At 44.6% G+C, this 20,212-nt stretch overlaps 1 protein-coding gene across 1 annotated transcript in view; it reads left to right on the plus strand.

The window, feature by feature from the left end:
* Positions 1-20,212, plus strand: part of CDYL (chromodomain Y like) — a 585,270-nt gene that overhangs the window by 305,978 nt on the left and 259,080 nt on the right. Inside the window, exon 3 of the mRNA XM_069613448.1 lies at positions 16,570-16,823. Coding sequence (XP_069469549.1) covers positions 16,570-16,823 — 254 coding nt within the window. The remainder of the gene's footprint in view (positions 1-16,569; positions 16,824-20,212) is intronic.

A 20,212-nucleotide genomic window follows, 5' to 3' on the forward strand; every position in this document is an offset into this window, starting at 1 on the left:
TAGTCATATAATACTTTTTCGAGATGAGCATTCAATTGGAGGACTAACAACTATTATGATCTTCCAATTTGGTAATGTAATGGTATTACTAGGAAAGTGTCTGATGACCCAACAAAGCCAAATTGAGCAAAGTGGCAAATATGTGACGAGTAAAGCCGTACAGATGATTAAAATAATATTAACATTTTATGATATTCAGTTTTTATACTGCCCCCATCACCAACATACTGGTCTTACAGTACCTATCCTTGTCCGAGAAGCAGCATATTGGGAGCCCATCAGGGTGTCATCAGACCTTGGTCTGCAGATATAAAAGACGGTTGGGGGATATAGGAGGGTTGGTAGGAGAGGGGAATTAGTTGGACAAATAACTTAATGGGTGAAAAAACGCATGAGGTTGTGAGGAGGGATTATGGTTGTGTTAGCTGGGATGCATGTTTCGTAGCTACGATTAGTTATTGGTAGGCAGGATAGAAAGTTTAAGAAATATGCAGTCTGTTTTACAAACAAGATTTAATTGCAATGGCAGTATCCAGACCATACCTGGTGCTAAATATGGTTGTGTAATGTAGTAATATTATAGACCAGGAACCCATTCAGAATAATACCAGAACTCAACCAAGAACACATTGCAATTATTAATTCAGAATGTTTTTTATTCCAGAGCATGGTATGTGAAGTCCGAGATGTTGATTTCAATCAGTTGATAGGCTAGGGTATTTCATCAAAAATAGAAACTAGCACAAAAGAGCGTGCATCCAAACACTAGGCCAAAATATGTACATAAACCTACACACAACAAATCTAATACAGGAAAGCAGAGCTAGCATACATTCCAATGAATATGTGTTTGTGTTACTTTGAATTGAAACCAAAGAGTTTGCTGCTATACTGTAAATTATGCATTGAGATGATGAATTATGAGTATCTTGAGCAAGTCGGTGGCACAATGAAGGAAAATTACATTTGTCCATTAATTTGGTATTCAAAGTAAACATTTAGAAGCATTTGTTAATTAACAATATCTTAGTTAAAAATAATTTCTATGATTTGTTTTAATTTTATTATTTTTCTTTTTTTATTAGACATACCAGGTGAATCAAGATGTTGTTCCTCAATTATGTTAAAACATTTGGGACCCATATTTATTACTAGTACATCATTGGCAATCAGGATACATTTGAAATCACTTATGCATGCTTTGTATTTGTTGCTGTTCTTGAAAAGCAAATCTTTCTGGATGGGTGGACATGTAAATGCACAGAAGCAGATAATATGCCTATCCAAATGTTGTTGAAGTCCCGATTATGTTAATAATGGGTTTGCCTGTCATATTCTATCAAGTCCCAGCTTTAGTCATACATGATTTATAAAGTGGTAGATCTTCTCAACATATTAAGGAATCAAAATGGGACCTATGTCACATGACTGCTCTTTAGAAAAATGGCAACACCAATTAAACATAAGATTGTTCTCAAACTATTGTGCCATGAAGCTGTTTTGCTAATCCTATTTTAGTGTTTTGGGGAGCCAGAAGAATGTATAGTAAATGACTTTGCCTTGGCCAACAATGTGAACCCATGGCACTATTTGAACAGTATTTTATTGTGAATATCACTTTTGTATGTCTACCACATATATATCTGAGTTTAAGGTGTTATGTCTAGTCTCTGTTTGAATTTTGTAATGCATTCTGTTAAGTTCTTTGTTTGGATAAAATATAATAATTGTGAAAACAATAATTTTAGTAGATAACGTTATGATAAACATTGATGACGCTGGTGCAAATTGTTTCATTCTATGTGTTTTTGAACCAAATAATTCTCTTTCTTACATTTCTCATCTTTATGGTTAAGGATTCAATAGGTCCTGTTGGTGGTTTTCATCATTCATTCATTCATTTTAGTCAGACGTGTTCAGTACCTATTCAGGATTCTGTAATTAAAGTCAATATCGGTGTGGATAATTCAGTATTGTCCCTACTCAAATACTTATAATATGCAAAGGTGCTGCTTTGTAGAACTGAGTTTACTTAGCGTGAATATATAATTAGTTCATAAATCCCAGCCCTAAAGATAATGCCAGATTGTTCCCTATTTGGTGTATCTATAAACGCTTATGAACAATAGAAGAAAGGAGTTGAACATACATATGACTATAATGTTACTTTTAAAAGATCTATTTTCATATATTCCCGTCTCTTCGTTAATGCGAGTTTAATAATATTCTTGCTTACATTAAATACAGTTAACGTACTCTTGGCATATCATAATGTAGATGGCTGCTAAACGAATTAAACCAACAGTTTCCTGTAATGTTAATTTATTTTATAGAGCGCACGCTCGCCGAAGCTTCTTGCTGCTGTGAGAGACCTGCAAAGAGAACCATCAAAAAATAGAAGGAACAGAGACTTGGAACTAAAAGGTTTTCAACAGTCGACCGAAAGACACAGGATTTGCCGTAGATCTCAGTAAAGCAGACAGAGAGGTCCACAGCTTGGCAGCAGCCACCGAAAAGGAACGTCCTCCAACCCGCTCAAACCGGTAACGAGGAAAAATAAGGAGGCAAGAGTCTTGGGAAGGCACATAGGGACAGAACTTTTCCTGGAACTATTCTGCACCTGACACATAGAAGGCCCGGTGTACTATCACGAGTGATTTGAACTGCACCTGCTGGTGAGCTGGCAGCCAGTGAAGTGATCTGAGAACGGGAGAGATGTGAACACCATATGGAGAGCGCATACAGATCTGCATAGTTCTGGAGTAATTGTAAGCGATGCAGCAAGTATAGAGGTTGAGCCAGCAGTAGCGAGTTGCAATAGTCTAGTCGACATAATACTAATGAGGCCGTAACTAAGGGCCTAAGTCGAGCTGGGCGATGCGGTAACACTTTATGGAGGACGCACAGTTAGAAAAAAGCCTGCCTTACAAATAGCCCCAACTTGGCCGTTCATCAACAATGATGCAGAGAAAATTACTCCTAAATTCTTTACCTCCAAAACCGGAGGGGGGCACGTCCCCAGCTCACTGGGCCAAAAGGCCAGCAACAAGGACAAAGCAGGCTCGGTGACAGCGCGCTGGGGGGCTCATGGGGGTGCACCACCAGGACCTCAGTCTTGTCCCGGTTCAGCTTCAGCCAATTGCTTCCCATCCACCAACACACGGCCGCCAGGCAACTCATAAGCTGAGATGCGAGGTCCGGCTGGGAAGAATCCAGCCGGACGATGATCTGGGTATCATCAGCATAGGAGTAGCACGTGAAGCCAAAGGAGCAGATGAGCAAAACAAGAGGATGAATATAGATGTTAAACAAGGCCGATCCCTGAGGGACCCCACAAAGCAGAATAGTAGCTGCTGAAAAAAAGGAGGCAAGAGTCAGTATTTGACTGTGGTCAGCCAAGAAAGTGGCAAGCCACGTCAAAACCTGGCCAGACAGCCCGGCCACAGCCAGACGATCCAGTAGCACCAGGTGGTCTACGGTATCAAATGCAGCCGAAAGATCTAATAAAATAAGAGCGCCTGTTCCACCCTCATCAGCCAATCGACAGAGGTAGTCATACACGGAAATCAGAACACTCTCGGCCCCCCGCCCCGGACGGAACCCTGACTGAAAGGAGTTGAGGAAAGACGAAGACTCCAGCAGAAAGGACATGAGCAGAGGGGATACAAGGGATTTCATCAGTTTCATACAAAATGGGAGTAAAGAAATCGGTCTGAAATTAGCCTGGGATAAGGGATCTAATGAGGGCTGCTTCAGGAGTGGGATAACGACTGCCTGCTTAAGCACCAGCGCAATCTAGCCGAATCGGCAGGAGTTGTTAACCACCTCTGTCAGCCAAGTAGATATGTGAGGAGAGCTATCTTTCAAAATCCTCAGAGGAATGGCATCATAGGGGGAAGCAGATTTAAGTTTGCTGACTGCACGCTCTACCTCCTCAAGAAGGTGGGAAAGGTCGACCAAGTGTGATTCGAGGCCCGCAGCAAGGTTTGTTGCTCAGGAAAGGCAGATGAGTGAATCTTATCACGTATTACATTAACTTTCTACTCTGCGGTCCATGACTCCTTCTTGTGCATTGACTTTATCTTGGTGGACGTGATCCTAAAAAAGCAGATCTTGCAATCACGAGTAACAGCGATTCTGTGCTCGGACCATGATATGGTAGTAATTCAGGTTGATATGGGGAGACTGAAGAGTCCCCAGGGAATTGGAAATGCAATGACCTCCTGCTAAAGGATAAAGCGGTCAAGCAGGAACTTCTTATGGGCATCAGGGGAGGTGGGCATCCAATCGGTCTGGGATGCTTTCAAGGCAACCATACAAGGGACCCTGATGAGAATAGGCTCTGAGAAAAATAGAGAAAGGGATCCGAAGGAGGTTAAGCTCTGTAGGAAAATAGAAGTGATGCAACCTGGAGGTACCCACAGCAATATATTTTTCGCCCGCCAAAGCGAAAGAGCTCTGACAATACAAAACACAACTGAAAGCTATACTGACACAGGATACAGATAAAAAAAACCTCCTGTTCCTGAAACGGAATTATCACAGGGGGGCGGGGGGGACGGAGCAGATAGGTTCCTGGCATGGAGATTGAGGGAGGAGAAAAAGGACCATCGGGGCCATTAGGACGGAGGATAATAGATGCATACATGACGTCCAGAGTATAGGGAGTGAATTTGTAGAATACTACAGAACCCTGTATTCGTCGGAATGGACAGGGGATAAGACTCCAATCAATGAATTTTTGGAAGGGCTACAAATCCCAGGGCTCCCCGCAGAGATAGCAAAAAACCCTAGAGAATCTCATAACCATAGAGGAAGTCACGCCGGCTATTGCCGGAATGAAAACGGGGACCGCCCCGTGGGAAGATGGGTTCATGATAACACTTTTATAAATTATTCAAAGCCCTGTGTTTAGTAAAAGTATTCAATGCGTGCTTGGAGTGCGAACCCCTCCCCCTCACGATGATGGCAGCAATTATTGTTGCGATCCCAAAGGAAGTGAAGGACCCCACTAGATGCTCCTCCTATAGGCCCATTTCTCTCCTCAACGGTGATGTGAAGATACTAGTGAGCGTCCTAGGAACAATACTGGAGGGGGGTATGCCACTTCCAGAGCATGGGGACCAGGTGGGATTTATCAGGGGAAGGCAAGGATCAGACAACATCAGGAAGACTATCAACCTGATGCACGGGGCACAAGTGGGTGGGCCAAATGCAGGTCTAGTGACATTGGACTCAGAAAAGGCCTTTGAAAGGGTTGAGTGGCCTTTCATTATGGTTCTGGAGAGGATGGGGCTGGGAGAAAGTATTCTGAAATGGGTGACTGAATTATATAATGGGTCCAGGGCAAAGGTTCGGATAAATGGGGGACTTACGGAGATGGACCAGGCAGGGATGTCCCCGCCCTCACCATGGAGCCGCTGGTGATTGCAATTTGGATAAATGAACCGATCAAGGGTATCGTGGAGGGGAGAACTTGAATGCAAAATGTTGCCTTTTGCTGACGATATACTGGCTTATCTCACAAATGTACAGGTCTCCCTTCCAGCGCTAATGGCACAGATTTTGGAATACGGCTGCCTCTCAGGACTCAAAATTAACGTGGGAAAATCTGCTATCCTGCCGCTATTGGCACATGGTCCCCTCCTAGGAACGAAAGAGCTACGAGGGCATGACGATTAACCAGAGAAGCATTCGATCCTTGGCATATGGGTGACAAGGAATCGGTGGCAGCTAATTATAATCCCTTCCGTGCTCCACTCACAGCTGACCTGAAGAAGTGACTCCCTTTGATACGGACTTGGTATGGAAGGATGACTTCTATAAAAATGAACGTCCTCCCCAGACTGCTATATTTATTTGCATCCATCCCGAGCCTGCTCCCGGATAAGTTTTTCTTAGAAGTTACAGGAAAGCTCCATAGATTAATATGGAGCAACAAGACCCCAAAGGTGAAAATGGCAACTCTTACACTTCCAAGGGATAAGAGGGGATTTGGGTTTCCGGATATCCGCCTGTACTATAAGGCGGCATAAACCAGGGGCATGCTGCAACATATGAGGGATGATCAGAGGACTTATTGGACCTACTTGGAAGATCTTGTAGCGCACCCTCTGACTGTCAGAGACTACTTCTGGTCCCTGATCAGATTTATACCTGAATGTAGCCAGTCCCACCCCACACTGGGAGTTTTTTGCTCAGTCTGGCAGGAATCTAGAGATGCATGGGGTTATACTTGGTGGCCCTCCCCTATGTCCTCCATACGGGGACCGCCATTTGGGTTGGGGGTCCAGGGATTTGCACCTTCGCCGAGGTGGTCAGATGAGTGGCTTGAAAGTGTGGGACAATTCTTTGAGGATGGGAGCTTCCATGAATGGGGTAAGGTGTGGGATATACTGGGAGGGGACTCAATTTCTTTATTTGAATATCCTCGCGTTAAGGGTATCCTGACTGACAAGAAGTGGTGGGAAGGGGCGGCTAGAGAACTAACACCAGTGGAAAAAGTCCAGGATCAATCTGCGACAAGGAAGGGTATATTGTCCAAACTATACAAGGTTATGAACAAAACCTTTTTGCAGGGGAGGCAAACCTTCTAGAGATATTGGGTGGAGTTAGTGGGTGAAGAGATCACCAAGGAGGAGTAGGCATGTATATATAAAGTGGTCTTCCAGGGATGGTAGTTCACCTCCACAATAGAACACAACTTTAAACTGCTAATGGGATGGCACAGAGACCCAGTGAAACTGTTCAAAATATTTCCGGGGGACCCTGGCCCACATGTGGTGGTAATTCCTCAAGGTGCAAGTGTTTCGGAAAGAAGTGTTGAGCTGGATGGAAGATGCGACGTTGATAGGGTTGGATCTAGACTCACTGCAGCTGCTACTAGGGCTCCCGCAAAAAGATGGGGAAGATGTGAGAAGCCATATTAAGAGCGGGGAGACTGGCCATAGCCCAATGTTGAAAAAACGAAACGCTCCCCACGAAAGTGATATGGGAAGGAAAAGTGCAAAACATGATGGTAATGGAGTAGCTCACTGCGGTGGTGAATGATGGAATGGAGAGATTTCATGCTGAGTGGTCTGCCCTACTGCTCAAATGGGAGCTGGAGAAAGACAGCCACGTAGACTAATCCCATATATGTGTGGAGTGGAATGGGGAAGGGCGGAATGGGGAGGACTGGGTGGGGGCACGGAGGGGAGCCGACAAGGGATATATACAGACAATATGAGAACCTTCGGATCTGAGACAACGATAGAGGAAACTTGCACCATTGAACAAAAGTTGATTCGGACGAGGGGTTTTGGGGGAAGTGGAAGTGGAGGGGGAGGTTGATCGGGCGGGGGGGTTGGGAGATCTAGACTATTTTTGCCAAAGTGGGTTACACATGTTTGTTATACTGAAAATGTCTGGCTTTCTTTATAAATGCTAATAAAATTTAAGTTAAAAAAATATATTTTCATGTTGTGATTACATGCAATTCTTCCCTTGTTTCATTTGAAATTGGTATATTTATTTTTTACATTGAGTAATGTCTAACATGAATTTTTCCTTTTTTGTTTATGAACCTCTTGCATTGTTGATGCAGGCATGCTCTGAAAAACGAGCAAGCTATTGGTCTGAACATATGTATTCTACTAACTACTTGGTTTAACGTTGCAACTACATACACACACTTGTGTTGCTGTTGAAAAGCTGTAATTAGTTCAAAATGGATTTATTTGGCAGGGCATTGCTGAACTCACAATGATTTAAATGTCATTTACACATTTCTCTGCTTTTACTGTTTATGGAATGTGCAACGCACACTGCTCTGTGCTAGAAGACTACACCCAGTTTCATTATCTGCATTTTGTTGTAAAAATAGAATGTTCATTCAATTAAAAACAAGCTGTAAAAGTGTGTGGGTTTTCACATGCAAGACACACAGTATTTATACCTCTTGTTATATTGTTTATTAGTCTGGATGAATATGTATCGTTAAAAGAAACCTGAATAAACATATTCAAAAGATCGGTTTATTAGTTTGGAAAAGTGCCCCATTTTGTCAGCAGTACGTTTGCACATACAGACTGTCGCCTTTACAAAGCAAATCTAGTTATTTTAATACATGCAGTGGGCAAAGGTTCAAGTTGTAAGTTACTACCTAGCCACACCGGAGTAGTCGCCAAGGTTCACCTTCAAGGTGCTAAGTGTACCGGGCTAACTCCCGAGATTTCCCAGTCAGGGGCTAAACGTACCAGGATTTTTCCTGAGGTTCCCCAGAAAGGGGCTAACATACCGGGGTCATTCCCAAGGTTCCGCAAATAGGAGCTAGAAAGAAGACCAGCAGGACTGAGGGCCCCCACCCTGGGGGGGTTTTGACACCTGGCGTCAGCCTGAGGTTCCCCTCAAAGGGGCTAAACTCCTACCGGTCCTGCTGAGGGAGCAAAGAAGCTGGGCAGAAGTCCAAAGTCTTTGTGAGGGAACCTCAGCAGAGCCTGTACTCAGAGGGCTAAAATAGATTCGGATTTCCTCTTCTGCCAACCATTTCACATCCTCAAACATTGGCTCCTCTGCATTATGTTGATCCAGCCATGGGTGGGCCATCTTGGCAGCCCACTTCAATGGAGTCATGGGGCTACGGTCCCTCAGATAGGCCTCTGCCCACGCCTCAGTTTAGGACTTTGTTGAGGATCTCTTCAAGGATTTTTACACTAAGCCTCTTGAGCTTCAGCCTGCTTCTCCTCTACCTGAGAATGCACTGGAATTGCCTTCTTTGCTTCCAACAGGGCCTCCTCCTCAACTGCTTCCCCTGACTTTGGTGCCTTCTCTATCTCCGGTGACATCAACTCTGGTTGTACAGCCACCAGAGCAAAAGGTGCCTGATCCACCTCACGCTTTGGGACAGCTTTCAGTTCTCGCCAAAAAGGACGAGGGGCACACGGATGAAGACAATGAGGACACACTCTTTTCTATCGGGGCTTTCCATGACAGAGTGCTCGATTTGATGGCATTGTTAGAAATTCCAACTCCCGAACCCCCAGCTTCGCAGGAGGGAGCTCTCTCGGGGGGGCCTCACGTTAAAATCACAAGAGCACTCTGGTCTTTTTCTACAAAAGGACGTGTTCGCAGAAGCCTGAAAAACTTGGGAGAAACCTCATATGGGGCATCACATTAACAGGAATATTGATGCCTGTTAAGCTGCAGTCATCTGAAGACATCCCCTTGGTTTCTTGGCCACTTACTTCGTCTACTATAGTGGCAGCGGCAAGTTTCCATCTAAGCCGCCGCCTTCCACCGCTTCGCCGGTATTGTCTAAAGAAGACACGATCCTTGATGGTATTGGGAATTATTTTTGCCAATTTTTGCCAATGCAGAGCTTCAGCTACGCCAGGCAAACCGAAGTGATACTCGCGACAGCTAACCTCAAGTTGTGGAAGGAATAATCTGAATTTCAGGACTGTATTCCTCAAGAGAAGTTAGAGGATTTCAAGGAGGGTTTTTCTGATGACGGGGTGTTGGCTCAAGATCTGCTGGAGGCAGCGGCCCATCATGTGGATACGTCAGCCTGGGGCCTGTAAGGGAGGAAGGGTCTCTTTGGCCCCCCTGTGCATTCTGCGTGGAATGGATCTATTGCTCATCTCATCGCACGGAGACATCCCCTTGTCTGTCCTCTGATGACAGAGGGCAGAAGCCATTGGATGACACATACAAACTCCGTTTTATGCCACACCAGGACTCCATTTTTTTTACTAGGCTGCACAATGATCTCTAAAAGGCCATCTCTCCCATTGTCCAGCGCCACGTATTGCCAGCCGAGACACCCCTTCACCTCCTCACCTGTCTGCGCGTCACAAGCTCCTTTCTCACAGAAGTACAGCCATGTATTATTGTGACTCGCCTGTATCTTTCTCTTCCTCTGAGCTCAATCCCCTATGTGTGACCGGGCTGGATCTTGACTTGTGTACTCGCCCATCTCCACAAACATGCTGGTGCCCTCTCAACCCCCACCTTCGCACCCACCACCCACGAAGCCCCTCTGTCCCTTTGATGCTGATACACATCTAACCTCCTGGAGTGACAAGAGCATGCACCCACCACAACTTTAAGTACCCCTGTACCATATATCCAAAGAAGAAACAAAACCTATCAATCTGTGTCATGAGGCACCAAGTAGATCAAACCCTTTTGTTGTGGGCGCTGGGATTAAGGCACTGTTTTATTGCTCCTGAAGGGCAAAGTATAAACTGGATATATAGTTGTTAGTTTAACTTTACAGCACCTCCACTAAATGTCAGTTTAATGTTGATTAGTTGTTTCTGGCCTTTTTGTATGTTGTCAGAATAAAGAGATTAGTTAGCTGGTCTGTGCCCGATGCCTCTAACCTTCACCCCTCCCAGATGAGCCCTGCGGACCCACGTGCTGCGAGAAGCACTAGCCCAGCACCAACCAAGCTGCATCAACCCAGTATAGTCTATAATGTATCCATAAAGTGAACCAATTACCATGTAGTATTCATCACCTATACGGTCTATCACTGATGACGAAAAATGTTCTTATAATGTGCTGTTTTTGTATTGTTTGGCAGAGCGCGCTCGGGCAACAGAGTTCTCTGCATGCATCTTTTACCTGATATAAACTTTGTTCAACTTGCAAGCTATCTCCTGGTTTCATTCCCTACTGGGGTGTATCCATTTATTTTGAGTTTGGGATCTGTGTTTGGGGATGAGTGCCTTCAGGCCTCATGATTAGAATTGATGTTTCCTGCCAGAAGTGGCTCCATGCTATCAAGTTTTCAAGGGAAGTCCAAGAAAAGGTGCTTGACCTACCCTTCCTCCACAGATGAGGAGCTCAATAAAACAAAAGCAATTACGCTAATGGCCAAGTCTGTCTGTTTTAGCAAAACCTGCTCCTTCCAAACCGTCCTATCCTTACAAATCTGACACCCAATCAACATCTTTTTTGGGTGTCAGAGGTTTTCAGGACCGAAAGTCAACCCAACCAGATCGTTCTTCCAGTGGGCCTCTGCGCAAGCAACAAAGGCAATGCAGCAGTTTTTTTCTCCCAGGCCTCAGCCTCCCCTTCTGTCACAGGTGGCTTTGCCACCGATAAGTCGTCAAAATGATATTTTTCATCAGTCCCACAAGGCCCTGGTGGGATGACGGATTTCTTCTCATCTGGAGGATTGGAGGACCACTACAGACAACCAGTAGGTTTTGTCCGTTGGCCGAGCAGACTTTTGGCTACCCCTTCAGCACTCCCCCTCCCCCTTCTCATCCCCCTTTTTAACAGACCGGGTCTCCCTCTCTGACTCGAGGTGCTCCTGGACCTCAGAGCGGTCGAGCATGACCCTCCATCGCAACAAGGGGAGGGCTTTTACTCCCGTCTGTTCACAGTGCCCAAACCCAACCAGACTGGCCTGCGCTTTATCCTAGAGCTGTCCATTTTCAACCTTCCCAAGGAAAATTCAAGATGATCACGCCCAATCAGATCCACCCTTCTGAAGGACGACGATTGGCTCAGAGTGATAGATCTCCAAGATGCTTACATGCATATTCCAATATGGCCTCAACATACTAAATTCCTTCATGTATCAACAGGAATGGAACATTTTCAGTACCGAGACCTCCCCTTTGGTCTGAGCTCAGCACCACTGGACTTTACAAAAATGATGGCGGTTATTGCAGCGTTCCTTGGGCTCTAGGGAATCCACTTCTGTCCATATTGTGAAGACTGGTTATTTCGGAGTCACTGTCCGCAGACTGCAGCAAACCATCTTCAGCTCCTCATCCAACTACTGTTCCAACTCAGATTGTCGGTGACCTGGGAGAAGTCGTGTGATGGTTTACCAGGACCTCAATTTTTTAGGTTTTCCCTGGGATACCATCAAAGCAAAGATTTTTCTAAACGAGGACAGGATTTCTCTTGCCGCCTATTTCTCAATTCATCCCATAGGTCAGCCTGGTGCTTCAAAGGCTTCTGGGTCTGATGGCCTCATGTGTTCTGGCGAGGCTAAGGATGAGACGCACACAACTAGTGCTAAGGAGGAGGTGGCCCCACGCTTCAGACCCAGACTCCCAATTGATTGCAATTCCCCCGATTTTGCTTACAGATCTCAATGGTGGTCAGATCCTTCCAACCTCTCGTGTGAGCCTCCTTTCGGGAGCCCTCGGCTCAAGTCACAATAACGGTAGAGGCCTCCCTGCTGGGCCGGGGGCTACATTGAATCTGGAGGTTTTCGATGTATGGACATCCCAGGACAGGAGGTCTCATATAAATTACCTCATGGTCTTGGCAATAATTCTGGCGTTGAAAGCTTTTCTGCCTTCCATCTTCAAGGTAGTGAGAGTACGCACAGATAATTTGGTGGCGATGTTCTATGTGAACAAACAGGGAGGTACCAGGGCTCTGCCACTTGTGGACCTGGCCATTCAGATTTGGGAATGGGCGGTGCAAAATAATATCTGGCTGCAGGCAGTGCACATTCCCGGGCGGAACAATATTGCAGCAGATTCTCTGTTGTCAGTCTGTGGCGAACCACGATTGGGAGATGAACGAGAAAGTTCTTCTCCACCTTTTCTCGCAGTGGGGCACTCTGACAGTGGACCTGTTCTCGACATCAGCCAACAGGAAGCTTCCATGATATGGTTCCATGGTGGGACTCGCTCCATCTTCCTTGGGGGATGCTCTTGATATTTCGTGGGACAACATGCAGGTGTACACCTCCCCTCCTCTGCCCTTGATTCATCGGATGCTCTTGAAACTCAGGAGTGCCAGCAACTGCACTGTATTCCCAGCTCTGTGGTGGCCAGCCAGGTTCTGGTTCTCGGAACTTCAGCATCTGTCAATACACAATCCGATCAGGTTGCCGCAGATTCACAATCTTCTGCACCACAAAAGTCAACTGGCGTGGCATCCCTCCCCACAATCTTTCAGCTTAGTGGCATGGTTCCGGAGTTCAGATCTCTTGCGCAGTTTAGTCTCTCAGAAGACCATATGCGTATAATTCATGCGGCTTGGAAGCCTTCAACACAAGCTCAATACAAAAGCAAATGTCTTTGATTCTGTCACTGGTGCCTTGCCGAACAGCTTGACCTTCTTCTAGCTTCAATTGCCTGTGTCTTGTCGTTCATATCACATCTAGTGGCCACATGCATCCATATTCTTTTGTGCAGAACCTATTTGTCTGCCATTGGGGCTTACCTTGGCACAGACGATTGCTCTTTCACTCTTGACAAATCCAGTCATAAAGAGACCCTTTGCTCTGCTTCTTCATCTCTTCCCTCCGATCAAGCCACCTCGCCCTAAATGGGATCTTAATGTTGTCCTCACCGCTCTGTCACAAACCTTTTGAGCCACTGGCTAGAATGGACCTCAAGTTCCTCACCTGAAAGGTGGCCTTCTTAATAGCGGTCAGATCGGCCAGGAGAATAAGTGAATTACAAGCCCTTTCTATTGCGCATCCTTTCTTGACTTGCTTGACTTTTCATAAGGCACACATCCTTCTTTCCTTCCAAAGATTGTGTTTGATTTCCCCATTGACCAGTCGATTTCCTTGCCGGTTTTCTTTCCAAAACCGGCATCAGATGCAGAAAGAGTCCTCCATAATTTGGATATTAGGAGGGCACTAAAGTTTTACCTTCAAAGAACATACGACTTTAGAGGCTCTTAACTTTTTGTGACCTTTAGTAATGCTAAAGGCACTCCTGCCTCCAGGGCTTGCATTTCACATTGGATTGCTTTGTGTATCTCGGAAGCTTATTCAGTACAAGGCCTTCCTTCTCCAAAGAGTGTCTACGCACATTTGGTGTAAGGGAAAGCAGCAGCTGCTGCTTTTCAGAAATATGTTCCATGGGAGACCATTGCCAAAGCGGCCACAAGGGCTTCTCCTTTGGCTTTCTGTAAGCACTATTGCTTTGATCTCAGTTCCCGGGCTGATGCTCAGTTTGGGCAAGCAGTGCCTAAAGACCTTTTTCTGTAATTAAATTTCCATCCACCCGTTTCATGATTTAGTGCTTGGGAATCTCCCAAAAGTATGGAGGAAAGGGGAAGGGAAGTAGGAGTATAACAAAGTTACTCACTGTAGTGATTATCTTACTCCTATTCCATAGTCCCCTTTCCTCCATACGCCCGCCCACCTTCCCCTCTGAAAAGTTACCTTTCATTGCTTAAGTGTCCTTCGACTTTGGTGATAGAAAAAGACTGAAGGCGATGCACTAGGCGGGGCTACAGCAACGCGCAGTGGCCCCACGTAAAAATAAATGTACAGTCGTATTTTTGATGCTTCAAAAAGTGCTCCGGTCCCGTCTCCAAGGACGGAATGTCCCAAAAATATGGAGGAAAGGCGACTATGGTCTAGGAGTAAGGTAGTCACTACTGTGAGTAACTTCTTTTATTTACACCTGCTGCGTTTATGAAGTATTTATTATTTTGCTTTTCAGTTACTTGCATGTGTTTTAATATACTTCTAATTGTTTGGTTGTGGGAAATGAGCACCTGCGATTGTGTTCATTTGTCCAGTATCACTTGTTATTTTTATATATCCCCTCCTGGTTTTATGTTGCATATTGAATGCAGGGGGCAAACTCTATTGTACTACATACAGCACATACATCTACAGTACACTTCTCATTGTACCCCCGCTCTGATATTTTATGCAAAAGCTTTGTTCAACTCCAGCTCATTCTGCCTCCCCCTCACTCAACTCTCCCAGCTGTTGATGCCTGACGGGATCCCATGAGGAAAGGTGCAGGGTGTGGCCACATTGAAGAGGAGAGGTGGTAACAAGCAGGCACTCGACACTCTGATTACCACATCACCTTTTTAAATTGACATTTTTTCTAATGTATTTCCGTGCTTTTGTTTTGATGTCTTCAAGCAATGTAAATAAAAAATATACTAATACTAGAGATAATTATAACGTTCTTAATACCCGGAGTGGTTTTGAAGCGTGGGATTCCTATCTGTGTTGCACTGCGTTGTCTTGCTTACAAGACAAACGCGTTGCCCCTGAGCTATCCTTCCTCCCCTTTACTGCTTACTGTACTGTATGCGTGCTTATGCACACTTGCAGCAACATTTACCGTTAGGGCTTGGCTGGCCGAGGGGTTCTGTGTACTGACTTCCCAGCTAGAGATTGTCTCCCCGTGCATTGAGTCATTTGAAATCAACCCTCCGTCAACCAGATTGCACAGCCAACATTGTGTTTAGGTAAGATGATATTGGTAATGTGTCTCTTTATTATGACATTCCTATTAAATCTGTTCTACAGTTTGGGTTGCAATTTATCTTTTGCCTTTTTTTTTTACAGTACCTTTACATTTTGGCTTGTGGTGACTGTTTTGATGAAAGCGTTAACCTTCTGCCCAGTGCTTAATACTGCCTCTGTTAGCACTTTGCACCATTTTACATGGGGTCAAGTTGCTGTAAGGTGTGAATTGTACGGGAGAGGCGGTGACTGAGGGGAGGGTAGTTTGAGCACTTAGACATTTTAGAAATCCAGCACTAAAATGAGCATGGCTTTTAAAGTGTCTGTTTCATTAGAGGGGGAAAAATGGCATGCGTCTTGATGGAGCACCGAACTGTGAGCACTTTACAGTATTGCCTATAACACCCTTACCACTATAATGAGTGCATCACCTGTCTGTTCCTGTTTCTACCGCTTGCGGATTAACCTTTGATTTTACAAATGCAACAAAATAAAATCCATAAAATAAAATGTAAAAGTCATTAGAGTCCATTAGCGGCTAAATAGTGGAATGGATGTGGTACTACCGACATGTTTAATATGCTGACACCTGCTTTGGATGGCAATGGAGTTTGAAACATGGCAATGAGTGATGAGCAGGAATGGTTAGACCTGGTTGGACATCTCGCACCTTGGATGTTCGCAGGGGAATTGGTTGCATGCTGCCTTGCTCATGACACCAGTGCAGTTGTTTGACTTCTGCAGTTCTGTAATAAATTACATTTTAAAAATGCGAGACCAATTCCAAGATTGATAAAAACAAGGACAATTCTAAAAAGGTGTTAGCCGAAGTGGTATTTGAAACCAGTTCCCGTGCCTTCTCCAGAGTGATGACCATAGCTTGTCTACCTGCCAAACTGATGCTAATGTGAGTGAAGCTTGCAGAAGCTTTAACACATCCATAAATCAGCAGGCACTCCTCTCGGACAAAATCCTGTGCATGGGCCGCATGTGTTCCTTCTAGCGCCACACTGTGGAGAGGTGTAGTAGCGTTCTCATTAGGCCTATGACAACGGGGAAAAAGTAATCGAGCACAGGTCACTCAATGAGACAGTGGCAGATAGTGTATTATGCCCCTGGCGACACAGTGCTGGCTAGTAGGCTGTGCTTGTAGAAGAAAGGTTGACTAGCTACGTATGCTTGTCTGTTACATCAGGGCTGAACCCCACAACCTTGCCACCAATCATGATGGCCGATTTATTGGTTATATATTTTTCTTTTATCAAGCCTGAGATTGAATATAAATATGTTGAAATGCAAAGGCATTGACTGTAATACAATTAAGTTCTTGAAAGGAGATAATTAACATTATACAATAACTGATTGTCTGCAACTCTTTACAGGTACATCTTCTCTTCTGGAAGCATTAACAGCAAATGGTAACGTTAATATGCAAACATCTGTAACGGGCGTGTCAAGTAGCAAGCGAAAATTCGAGGAAAGAAGGGATCAACCTTTTGATAAGCGACTGCGTTTCAGCGTGAGACAAACAGAAAGTGCTTATCGTTATAGAGACATTGTTGTACGGAAGCAAGATGGCTTCACACACATCTTACTTTCTACGAAATCATCGGAGAACAATTCACTAAATCCAGAGGTTTGTTTTTGATTTAGTTATACATGTGTTATGTCAGTGTTTGAAAAAATATAGGGGCTTATATCAACTCATGGAATGTGCTAGAATGGATAAATACATACTTCAGTAGTTGAGAGGGCAGCATGTAAGTCCTGGGAAGACATATGGCCACCTTGTACCCCTGGGAGAGATGCAGTTCTATCACTTTAAAATGTAAGAGAGCATGTTTAGGGACAACATAGTTTTCAGTTTGGAATCATATTCTGGTTTTTACAGAAGATGTATGTCGTTACTTATGTGGTACTAATTTTGTGTCCTTGTGCTTATTGCACATTCAGTAGTATTCTTATACTCTTTTTTTATTTTTTACCTATTTTAGGTATAGCTGGATTAGTGTTCTTTTCATGACAGATCTTATTTGTCATTTTTAGTATGACATCAAACCTTTTTACACTAGGAAAACATGTTTTGTCATTAGTCACTGATCAGACACCCACTCGCCCTTAGAGTATATCAACCTAATCTCAAGGCTCATTCAAATTGTATGCTACTCACATGTTTACCAAACGAAATGGTGCTTCGGTAGTCTCACACTGAACCTCCAGTAATGTCTTTCTGTAAGTCAATGCCAACTACGTCATGGTGTCCTGTGTAAAGGGAAACATGCATTTTTGATTTTGCCACCAAATGTGTATGCAAACTTCTGCCAGATTGAGAGGCCAGGACAAAATTTAATGCAAATCTGCAATCAAGTACAAGTCAACATTTTAAAACCACGGATTCCTGGGGAGCAGCTATCTAATACTCACCCATTAATGAACCAGGCTATTCCTACTTCCATTTTAAAGCAATGCAAAGTAAAGGTAAAAGGCCAGGATTGCATCAACCCACTCAATCGAAATGATATTTTTATGCTTAAAAGTGGAGTTCCGGTGGACACACAAGGACCGTGTGTAGTGATAAACAGTACCCGCACCTCCCTGGGATCCAGCCCTTTGTGCAAAGTAAATCACTCCTAATTACCTTCCCACACAAATAAGGTTTAAGAAGCACGATGAACTCAGTCTGGAAAAAAGCCAATCACACAGAATATGATGCTTGCATTTATTATCTACAATGACTAATGAAAACTAAGCAGCAATTTATAATAATGTGGAAATAGAGAGTGCAAGCTATATAATGCCAATTATCAATCACAGATGAATATGCAATTATTTGGTCTTACGCTCCTAATGAAATGTAGATGAAGATACGATCTGATCACATCCAGGACCCTCGCCGCTATCTGGTGCCCGGCACTCCTCAGCAGAGGAGGGGAGGACTGGCCAAGCCCCCACAGTCCTACACCAGAGCAGGGATGTGATGTTAGGAGCCTCGGCCCTGATAGCGCACAGCTGGTCGTCCAGGCACTGTCCTTGATACGCACGTCTTTCCAACAGTCCAGGATGAGTCCCCCCTCCCTGGTCCAAGTATAGTTCTCTTATTAGGAGCTGCACGTCAATCATCATGACGTGTCAGCTCTTCGAGAAGCTTCTAGGCTCTTCCCTCCTGGCAGTAAACATGTTTTTTGCTTGGAAAGTTACAAGACTGGAAACAGCCAGTCTTGGCTCCCAGGCTTCGGGCACTGTTTCTTTGCATTCTTGTCTTATCAGTGCACCTGACTTGCAGAGCGAAGACGGGCAAAGCAATGCCTGGCTCCCACGAACTGCATGGAGCCTCTTGCTAAAGCACGATGTTTTATGTCTTCAAAAAAGGCCTTTGCAATTAACCCCTTGCAAGCATGCAGGCTCACCCAGTTTGAGAGTCCTGGTTGATGTCAGCATTTTCCTCCACGCTTCGAATAGGCTCTAATACACACAAGATAGCTCAGTGGGTTAGTGCAAATGCAGGTTACTGCAAGCGCCTAGCAGCTTATCACTACATTCCACCCCTTTCGAAGTGAGGCCTGAAAATGCTGACTCAGTTCCATGATCTGGAAGCATGCACAGTGTGCTGTAGGCCAATTAAGCGTTTCTCTAGCGCAGACATTCTAGTATAAAGGAAAGACATTTTGCGCAAGAGTCCAATGAAGACGATAAGTATGAATATTAGGGAAATCAGCAACCACAGCAATGGGTGCAGTATTATATTAAGCAGTTTAGTGGAGGAGGGAGACCATCCAGTGAATATATCCCACCAGTGGTGAGTAGTAACAGATTGCAGATGGTCAGCAGTTTTGATTAATTGGTTTCTGTCTATTATTAGCTTGTACTCTGCAGAAATAACTGAGGTAGCTAGCGTCTGGAAATCTTTCCAAGCAGTTTGAGCAAATTGTCTAATAGCTTGAAGCCGGGCAGTAATCACTCCATAGGATAGAGTCCAGTTAAGCAAATGCGTGAGCTCAGCATGCAGAGTAGTGTGAGACCACTGGGTTAGAGAATATAGGGTATGAGTAACAATGTCTAGGATAGTCACAACTTGATCTACACAAAATACTTGAGGATTCCCTAATAACCTATAATTGTTAATAAGCAAGGAATGATTAGTAACTACGCAAGCTGTATGCTGATCTATCTGAAAGATGTCAGTCCCATTTATGTGGTATTGCATCCAGGTGCACTCCCCTGCTACGGGATGTATACATGGGTCCGGAACCCTCCCAGTTAGGGGACACACCCACCCCTGATCCCAGGGCATGCAGGTGTGACTGTGGATGGTGTAGTTTTGGCTGTCTAACCATTCCCCTCGTATTTGCGGAACCCACCAGGAACCATTGATTTTCATAGGCAGTACTATAAAAGGGCACCATATTTCTAGAGCATAAGCGGTCCTACTCACTTGCATTAACGCATGGCAGGTGTTATTCATGCAATCAAAAGCAAGCGGCTTAATCCATATGTCTGCTGGTAACTGTAGCTCTGTGTGCCAGTGGGTTGAAGATAGTCGCCCCCATTCGGAGCGGAAAGCTAACACCTGCTGATTTAGCAAAGTTTGCCATAAAATACATCGTGTGTCTTTAGCAGTTTTGTTGACCTGTCCTATGGCAGAGAAAATGTCTTCATAGCTGAAATTCTGCCACTTCCAATGGTTGCCAATACTTGTAGCAGTGTTGCGCAGGGTAGGACTTATCAATGGGCCCCACTGAGCCAGAAGTTTTATAGCGCCGCTGGCATCAGAACCCATAGTGGCTAACTTGTTGCGCACAGTTTCTATGTCAAAAGCATTTAAAGCCCCCGTTCCCACTCCCGCTGCACCCGCAATCAAGGAATCTAAACCCCTAGCTACGCGCAATTTGGTGATGGGCCATAGAAATTGACTCCATTTATAGCAGCTTGGTAGTACTAAGGAGACATTGCCCCGTGACAAGTCTATGTCTAAGTGTACCTCTGAAATAATGGAAGCGTGCATCACATGTCTGCAATTTAAATGTT

Source organism: Ambystoma mexicanum, chromosome 5p (genome assembly GCF_040938575.1).
Source record: "Ambystoma mexicanum isolate Mex_15411 chromosome 5p, UKY_AmexF1_1, whole genome shotgun sequence".
Taxonomy (NCBI): domain Eukaryota; kingdom Metazoa; phylum Chordata; class Amphibia; order Caudata; family Ambystomatidae; genus Ambystoma; species Ambystoma mexicanum.